We start from the raw sequence: 10,185 nt of genomic DNA, 5'->3' as shown, positions 1-10,185 counted from the left end.
AAGAATTTTATTTTACGTGGATCCACAATCAATGCCCGTAGAAACAGCAGTCAAGAAATCAAATGATGCATTGCATTGGGCAAATCTGCAGTAGAAGAACTTTTCAAAGTGTTAAAGAGCAAAGACATCACCTTGAGGACTAAGGTGGCCTGACCCAAGCCATGGTATTATCAATTACCTCATATGCATGTGAAAGCTGGACAATGAATAAGGAAGACTGAAAAAGATCTGATGTCTTTGAATTATGGTTTGGTGAAGAATATTGAATATACCAGGAACTGCCAGAAGAATGAACAAATCTGTCTTGGAAGAAGTACAGCAAAAATGCTCCTTAGAAGCAAGGAGGGTAAGACTTTGTCTCACTTACTTTGGGCATGTTATCAGGAGGGACACCATGCTTGATAAAGTAGAGGGAAAATGGAAAAAGAGGAACACCCTCAACAGGAAGGATTGACACACTGGCTGCAGCAATGGTCTCAAACATGACAACTATTATGAGGATGGTGCAGCCCTGGACCGTGTTTTCTTCTGTTGTACATAAGGTGGCTATATGTTGGAACCAACTCGATGGCACCTAACAACAATGATGACTAAGATACTTTGGCGTTGAAGATTCAGCATGAGAAACACAGATAGTATTCCTTTAATTTAAGGAGCACACACAGTAGTAAAGGACACAGCTGCTAATCAGAGAAATGAAGGAGAAACTGCAAGTTTGAAAAAGCAGAGTTCTATGAATTTCGTTCAGTTACTTTATCAGTCAGAATCAACTCGATGGCAACAGGTTTGGTTTGGATTTCTTTGACTGACTCTTGAACAGATGCACAAGAATGAGTGTATATTTACTAGTTTCTACTGTTTTTAGGGGAGGAAAACTTCTTAGAGAAAATAAAATGTAAAATATATATATATAAATTAAAGCTATTAAGAAAAGCTTCTTAAAATGTTAGGCTCAGCTAAAACATACCCATTTCTCCATCGACTTTCTCCTTCTTTCTGCCTGGAAGGTGTATAAATTAGGTGGATCTCTAGCAGTTTCTTAAAAGCATAAAAACAATATTGACATATTAAAAATGAGAAACAATAAGCTAGAAAGACCCTGGATCTCTGATAATATGTTGAAATCACCTTACCAGGCCCAGGTGCACAGTACACAGCTCTTTACATGGGAGGAAATTAAGCTCCATCTTGTGAAACACATTGTTATTTGAGTTTTTTGTAACATGAAGCTAAGCCATTCTCTAACAGATACAGCAGATGCAGACAACGTTCATTAAAAATACAAATTGCTAGGACACTTCCTCAGAGGTGATGGAATAAACTGGAATAGCGTCTAATAATCCAGATCTCCCAAGGGGTTCCAGATGATTCTGAGATGGTTCTGACACAGGTGATGTTGACGGTTGAAGGTCTGCTGCTTGGGAATCACTGCCTCTGTCCAGCCTTTCTCTTGACCTCCCCCACCTTTTCACAAGCATGCACATAAAAATAAATGCCCTGTTTTTCCCCACAAAACATTTTTAGTAGTATTATAAGTGCCCCAAAACTACACTCAGCATTTATCTTACTAGAAGCAAGAATAAATGGATGGAAAAGCCTTATATTTGATAATAGACGTACCCACTTTCAAAAAAATATTTCAGGATCTGATAATAGAGAAAATACATATTTCACTTGGATGGGGGAATGTTATGACTTTCTTATGAATTCCCATCCTACTAATGGAGAACTCGAGGCTTGGAAGTCATGCAATTAATTAGTGGCAGAGTCAGATTTAAATCTTTTTCTCTATTTCTCCAGAGTTCAAGTTGTTTCCACAATACAATATTTCCACCTCTCAGCTGTAAAATGAAAGGTTTGGTTGAAAGAGTCCTGAGACCCCTTCTAATTCCAATGCCTGATGAATTCCGATACTGTTTCCTATAGAGGAATGTAAGAATCATATCATGCACATCAGACTCATCTAGGATTTGAGGGGCTGCAAATAAAATACTGATCACTCCCTCCTCGTCCTCAGCAACTCTCCAGTGCTGATTTCTTTAACTGAGAAAAGTAGTTTCAAGGATCTTTTGGACTCATCAATCCCAATACTTCACCTTCGGCTATTATGTGTCTAGGCTTATATGTCCAACATGTGCAGAACTGACCCTGACATTTTAGTTTTTCACTCTAACTCTAATGCCCTTTGCCTCAGTCCAAGGTGCTTCCAAAAAATATCACAGATTTGAGAGGGCACCCCCTTTTTTGTTGCCAGTGGTTGGTAGACTTTCCTCATGGGAAGGAAGATGTAACCACCAACTCTACCCAGTATTAGGGGGTCTAAGCAGCAGCTCAGGCAGGTTTGTGTAAAGGCTGCAGGTGCCTGGTAAACACTGTGTATCCAGAGCACAGAAGTAAGTAGCAGTGTCTGCAGCCTGGGAAGCAGTGATGAACAGGAAACTGATTTTGGTGGAGGTATCTACCGTGACTCTTAGTCTTCCATTAGGTTTCTCTTTCTCATTTGAAAGAACTAAAATTTGTAGGACAAGGCCTCTACCTGGATCTTGTCTATACCACTGTAAGTTGCCCAAAGTAGTTTTATAGCTGCAGTTCATGGTGACATTTTCATCCTCCTGGATGTGCAGAGCCTCAGGATTCTGTTCTACTTGGCTGTTCACCCCTAGGCAGAACACAAGACAGAGAGACCAAGAGTCAGCCATTACGTATTCACTCTCTAGTGTTTACATTTCCTTCTCTAATCTTCAAGTACATTTCCAAATTTAACAGGAAGAATTTGCCCCACATCTTGTGGACTCTGAACTTTGGTCTCCTTGTTCCCATCACCAAGAGCCCCCAACTTACTGGCCAGTTGAAGCCATAAAATCACCACAGACTTTCCAAAGAGTTTCTCCATTCTTCCTTCTTGTTTGGCTCAAAGAAGATGCAGCTCTTGGGTCTGAAATGCAGCCAAGTTTCTCACTCAAAACATCCTCTTCTCTAATCCTTCCAACCTCCCAGGAATAGCCTCAGGTTTCTTACCTAGCCAATCAGAGGCAAGCTCCATCTTTCCTTTGAAACAAACACATGGTGATTTCAAACCAATGTGAGTCTGAGGAGAGAGAGGCACTGCCATCTTGTGGTGGCAACATCATTGGGCTAATTGAACATGCTCGGGAATGGTGAAGACTGTATGGAAATGATTCAGAAGAAATTATGAAGTTATATTTTCTGCTTTCAATGAACTCTACTGTTGCTCCCTATCACTTGCTGGGAAAGACTCCAAGAGTTCCAGGTAATGCAAAGCCCCAGGATAATAAGGTTATTTACTAATATTTAGTTAACACTTAAAGTGTACCAGCCACTGTACATGTTAAGGGTTAAAAAAATCCTTTTCTAAGGATTTTTCCTTTTTTCCATATTCTGTCAAGTCATATCCAACTCATGACAACCCATGTGTGTCAGAGTAGAGCTGTGTTCCATAGGGTTTTCAGTGGCTGATGTTTTGGAAGTAGATTGTCAGGTCTGTCTTCCAAGGCACCTCTGGGTGTACCTGAACCTCTGATCTTTCAGTTTGCCGTGAAAGCATTCACTGTTTGCACCACCCAGGGAGTTTACATGCAGCATTTTATTTAACCAATCACAAATATCAGAGCCAATGAATTACAAGTACATATATAAAAAGGGATTGACTTCAATGTTTTGGCTCACATAATGGCAGGGTGGGAGCTAGTAAGTCCAAAATCACATAGGTCAAATGGCACACTGCTGATTTCTTCAGGCTTGCATCCCAAGATCCCTAGGTCAGGTGACAGGAAGAGTGCAGAGTGGAGAGGGACAGTGAATTCTGCCAACATATCTATTTATAGCCTGCAGGCAGACCACACCCTAAGGAACTCTCCTTTCACCTGATGGATTACATTATATTAGATTACTTTATGGAATGTGATTATATTACTTTGAATTAGATTAAGTTATGGCACAGCAACTAGACTTAGTATTAGGCCAAACCACTGATATCTAAAATTAACCAGTACGAGATCTTTTAATATTCTGTGTGAGAAATGAGAAGTACACATGAAGCACATCTGAAGTATACTAAGTACGATGGTTGTCTTGAGAAAATAGCACAGGTACAGTTTGAGTTGCAAGCTGAACTACCTGCATTCTCCTGGTACTCCACCTTTTACTTTAAGGCATGACTGACGGAAAACCAGGCTTGGGTGTTGGGCAAATATTTTCTTGAAAATAAAAGAGATAAGCCTTCATTTCAAGGAAAACAATTGATATTGGTTACTGTCAATAATAAAACTAGAGCTTCCAGATGAAAACTGGAATTTTCTGAAAACTTGTATCTCCTAACACGAACTTAACACCTTCCCAGTTGTTAAAGATTTCCCTGATAATATTGATGGTGAGGAGAAACCCAGAGCATATGGCCCCCCAACACACTTATAGCTCAGGTTGAGGTTCACCCTTCAGCCAGACATTAGATAGGCCCTAAAAAACAAAACAAAACCAAATGGGCACACCAGCCCAGGGAGAAAGATGAGAATGCAGAAAGGGACAAGGAAGCTGGTAATGAGGAACACAAGGTTGAAAAGGGGAGAGTGTTGACATGTCATGGGGTTGTCAACCAATGTCACAAAACAATATGCATATTAATTGTTTAATGCTCTGTAAAAAACTTACATTGAAAGTACAATTTAAAAAAATTATGAAAAGATTGGTAGGAGGGGGCCAAGATGACAGAGTAGTCAGACGCTTCTGGTAATGCCCCTTACAACAAAGACCTGAAAAAACAAGTGAAACGATTATATTTATGACAAGCTTGGAGCACTGAACATCAAACACAAAGTTAGAAAATGCACTAAGTGGCATGGGAAGGGAGAAATGGTTCCGAATCAGTGAGGAGTTGCCTGACCTGAATGGCCAGGAACCCTTGAGTACCATTCCTGGGAGTGACTTCGGCCACCTCATGGTAGCATTCAGCTGCAGCTTCCTTAGGGAGAAACAGTCAGCCTCACAGCCTACTCACACCACTGGAACCAGACAAGAAAACATTCTTATGAGAAGCTAAGTACTTCCATATATTTTACCACACCCTCTGCCCTCGAGCCAGCTTCAGTGGCTGTCAATTTCTCTGGGCCTGAGGTAGGCACTGCTGAGCACTCCAAGCCATTCTCCCAGCCTTGGAGAAGGAATAAATTCACAATTGTGGAAAAGAAAACCTACCAGATCCACCAATCAGGGGAGCTAAGGACAGAAGCAGTTCCTATCCAGGTATAAACGGCCATTGGGCTTTGAATACCTTTCTCCCCTGCATGGACCTGTGTGGGGTTATTTCAGGAGAATAGGCCCTTGTTGGCAGATTGCAACTGTTTCAGGTGTGTGGTACAGAGCTGGGTGTTTGATGTTTGGCACCACTTTGCCTATTAAACAGGGTCCTCACCTACCCACATCAGGGGCCTAAGGACTGGTGGATGCACTCACATCACACCGCCATCCATGACAGGGGTGCAAAGATAACTGGCACCTTCCAGACCTTACAAACAAAAACATTGGGTGCCCATGGTCCATCTGCAGAACCCACCCACCTCTGTGCTTTAGGGAACAGGGATGTGTTTCCTCACAGACACTTGGGGGACAGTTGTCAGCTCTCTGCATTATTCAGAGTGTGACACAGTGCTGCACCCAGATACCTGTACCTACACCAATCACCCCTGCCCCTCTAAGACTGTAGGACAGAGCCTGTACCACACACTTGATGACCAACTACCTGGACACCTGAGCTGAATCCATACAAGAACAGTGAATGGACTCCTAGGCTCACATACCTGGTAACAGCAATAGCCATCTGGTAACAGCACGTTAGAGATTCAAAAGTGAAAATAATCAAGCCAGCTTACTCAAGCAACCTATTCGGGTATATCAAAACAAAAGAAAGCAAGACGCTAGGATACAGTAAGGGCATAAAATAAAATTATATAATAACTTATAGATGCCTCAGAGACAACAGTCAATGTCAAATCACATAAGAAGCAGACCATGGTCACTCCAAAAAGCTCTCAAAACAAAGAATTAAGGGATCTGCTGGATGAAGGTGTGTTCCTGGAATTGCCGAATACAGAATACAAAAGATTAAGATACAGAGCTCTTTAAGACATCAGAAAGGAGATCAGGCAATATGCAGAAGAAGCTAAGGAAAACACAGATAAAGCACTTAAAGAAATTAAAAAGTTTATTCCAAAACATAATGAAAAATTTAATAAGCTGAAAGCATCCATAGAGAGAGAGCAATCAGAAATGCAGAAGATTAACAATAAAATTAGAGAATTAAAGAAATCAATAGAAAGTCAGAGGAGCAGAATTGTGGAAGTGGAAGCCAATATTGCTGCAATTGAAGGTTAAAAAAACTTGGCAGCAATATATTTGAAGAAAAAACAGGTAAAGGAATTTTTTAAAAATTAAGAAATCCCAAAAATTATGTGGGACTTTATAAACAGAAATAACCTATGATTGATAGGCGTACCAGAACAGGGAGGGATAACAGAAAATAGAGAGAGAATTGTTGAAGATTTGTTTGCAGAAAATGTCCCTGATATCCTGAAAGATGAGAAAATATCTATCCAATATGCTCATCTATCGCCACATAAGGTAGATTTTAAAAGAAAGTCACCAAGACATATTATAATCACACTTTCCAAAACCAAATATAAAGAGGGAATTTTAAGAGTGGCTAGGGGTAAATGAAAAGTCACCTACAAAGGAGAGTCAAAAAGAATGAGCTCAGACTACCTGGCAGAAGCCATGCACGAAAGAAGGCAATGGGATGAATTATATAAAGCATTGAAGGAAAAAAAATGCCAACCAAGAATCATATATCCAGCAAAACTGTCTCTAAAATATGAAGTTGAATTTAGGATATTTCCAGATAAAAAGAAATTTAGTGAATTCGTAAAAACCAAACCAAAACTACAAGAAATACTAAAGGGAGTTTTCTGGTTACAAAATCAATAATATCAGATATTAATCCGAGACTACAACAGAGAACAGAGCGACCAGAAGTCAACCCAAACAGGGAAATCACAAAAATAAATCAAGATAAAGAAATGCTCAAAGCAAGGAAAAAGCGATGTCATCATGTAAAAGAACACAATGTTAAAAAAGTAAAGAGGGACTAAGAAATGAAGTCATAGATTTTACATAGGGAGAGAAATACAGGGTAATATAAAGAAATAAAAGTTAGGTTTAAACTTAGAAAAATAGGGGCAAATATTAAGGTAACCACAAAAGAGACTAACACTCCTACTCATGAAAATAAAATACAAGAAAAAAAAGACTTAGCAGAAACAAAATCAAGAACAAAGAGCAAGAGGAAAAGGCAATATATAAGGACAAAGTACTCAGGACAAAAAATTAAGTGGGAAAAAGAAACTGTTAACAACACACACAAAAAGACATCAAAATGACAGCACTAAACTCATACCTATCCATAATTACACTGAATGTAAATGAATTAATTGCACCAACAAAGAGACAGAGTTCGGCAGAATGGATTAAAAAACACGATCCACCTATACACTACCTAAAAGAGACACACCTTAGGCTTAGAGACAAAAACTAAAATTCAAAGGATCGAAAAAAAATATATGAAGCAAACAACAATGAAAAAAGAGCAGGAGGGGTAACATTAATTTAAGACAAAATAGACTTTGCAGGTAAACCCACCACAAAGGATAAGGAAAGACACAATATAATAATTAAAGAGACAATATACCAGGAGGATATAACCATATAAATATTTTTGCACCCATGACAGGACTGCAAGATACATAAAACAAACTTTAACAGCTTTGAAAATGATATAGACAGCCCCACAATTATAGTAGGAGACTTCAGCACACAACTTTCAGTGAAGGACAGAACATCCAGAAAGAAGATCAATAAAGACAATGAAGATTTAACTGCCACAATCAACCAACTTGACCTCACAGACATACACAGAACACTCCACCCAACAGCAGCCAAGTATAGTTTCTTTTCTAGTGCACATGGAACATTCTCTAGACTAGATCACATATTAGATCATAAAGCAAGCGTTAGCAGAATGCAAAACATTAAAATATTACAAAGCATCTTCTCGGACCATAAGGTCGTAAAAGTAGAAATCAATAATAGAAAAAGCAGGGAAAAGCAATGAAACACTTGGACACTGAACAATACCCTGATCAAAAACAAACAGCTTATAGAAGACATTAAGGAAGGAATAAAGAAATTCATAGAATCCAATGAGAATGAAAGCACTTCCGTTCAGAACCTTTGGGACACAGCGAAAGTGGTGCTCAGAGGTCAATTTATATCAATAAATGCACACATCCAAAAAGAAGAAAAGGCCACAATCAAAGAAGTATCCCTACAACTTGAACAAATAGAAAGAGAACAACTAAAGACACCCTCAGGCACAAGAAGGAAACAATTAATAAAAATTAGAGCAGAATTAAATGAAATAGAAAACCGAAAAACAATCGAAAGAATTAACAAGCGCAAAAGCTGGTTTTTTGAAAAAGTCAACAAAATTGATAAACTGTTGGCCAAACTGACAAAAGAAAAACAGGAGAGGAAGCAAATAACCTGAATAAGAAATGAAATGGGCGATATTACAACACACCCAACTGAAATTAAAGGAATCCTATCAGATTACTATGAGAAACTGCACTCTAACAAATTTGAAAACGTAGAAGAAATGGATGAATTCCTAGAAACACGCTACCTACTTAAACTAACAAAAACAGAGGTAGAACAACTAAATAAACCCCTAACAAAGAGGAAATTGAAAAAGTGATTTAAAAACTCCCAAGAAAAAAAAGCCCTGGCCTGGACAACTTCACTGCAGAGTTCTACCAAACTTCCAGAGAAGAGTTAACACCACTACTACTAAAGGTATATCAGAGCATAGAGAAGGACGGAATACTCCCAAACTCATTCTATGAACCCACCATATCCCTGATACCGACACCAGGTAAAGACACCTCAAAAAAAGAAAATTACAGATCCATAAACAGTGGTGGAGTAGTTGTTAAGCTCTACAGCTGCGAACCAAGAGCCCGGCAGTTTGAATCTACCAGGCATTCCTTGGAAACTCTACTCCGTCCTATAAGGTTGCTATGAGTGGCATTCAACTCGAAGGCAGTGGGTTTGGTTTGGTTTTTTATATCCCTCAGGAACTTAGATGGAAAAATTCTGAACAAAATTCTACCCAGTAGAATTCAACAACATATCAAAAAAGGAATTCACCATGACCATGTGGGATTCATACCAGGTATGCAGGGATGGTTCAGCATTACAAAAACAGTTAATGTAATCCATCATATAAATACAACAAAAGACAAGAATCACATGATTTTATCAATTGATGCAGAAAAGGCATTTGACAAAGTTCAGCACCTATTCTTGATAAAAACTCTCAGCAAAATAGGAATAGAAGGAAAATTCCTCGTCATAATAAAGAGCATTTATACAAACCAACAGCCACATCATCCTAAATGGAGAGAGCCTGGAAGAATTCCCCTCGAGATGGGGAACCAGACAAGGATGCCCTTTATCACCACTCTTATTCAACATTGTGCTAGAGGTCCTAGCCACAGCAATTAGGCTAGATGAAGAAATAAAGGGCATCCAGATGGGCAAGGAAGAAGTCAAAGTATCTCTATTTGCAGATGACATGATCTTGTACACAGAGAACCCTAAAAAGTCCTCAAAAAAACTACCGAAACTAATAAAAGAGCTCAACAGAGAATCAAGATACAAGGTAAACATACAAAATCAGTTGGATTCCTCTACAGCAACAAAAGAACATTGAAGAGGAAGTCACCAAATCGATACCATTTACAGTAGACCCAAAGAAGAGGAATAAATCTTACCAGACATGTAAAAGACCTATAGAAAGAAAACTACAAGACACTCCTGCAAGAAACCAAAAGAGACCTACATAAGTGGAAAACATATCTTGCTCATGGATAGGAAGACCTAATATTGTGAAAAAATGTCTATTTTACCAAAAATGATCTATAGTTATAATGCAATCCCGATCCAAAAACCGGTGACATTTTTTAATGAGATGTGGAAACAAAACCACCAACTTCATATGGAAGGAAAAGAGACCCCAGATAAGTAAAGCATTATTGAAAAAGAACAAAGTGGGTGGCC

At 38.9% G+C, this 10,185-nt stretch overlaps 1 gene segment (V, D, J or C); it reads right to left on the bottom strand.

The window, feature by feature from the left end:
* Positions 1–569: 569 nt before the first annotated feature.
* On the bottom strand, positions 570–9,277 carry LOC111749279 (T cell receptor alpha variable 17-like). The segment is given in 3 exon segments: positions 570–1,038; positions 2,537–2,659; positions 2,842–9,277. Coding segments are annotated over 3 exon segments (261 nt in total).
* Between the last annotated feature and the right edge of the window lie 908 nt (positions 9,278–10,185).

This window comes from Loxodonta africana, chromosome 10 (genome assembly GCF_030014295.1).
Source record: "Loxodonta africana isolate mLoxAfr1 chromosome 10, mLoxAfr1.hap2, whole genome shotgun sequence".
Lineage (NCBI taxonomy): Eukaryota > Metazoa > Chordata > Mammalia > Proboscidea > Elephantidae > Loxodonta > Loxodonta africana.
Note: the sequence above shows the minus strand (reverse complement) of the source record. Positions and strands in the feature narration are given on the sequence as shown.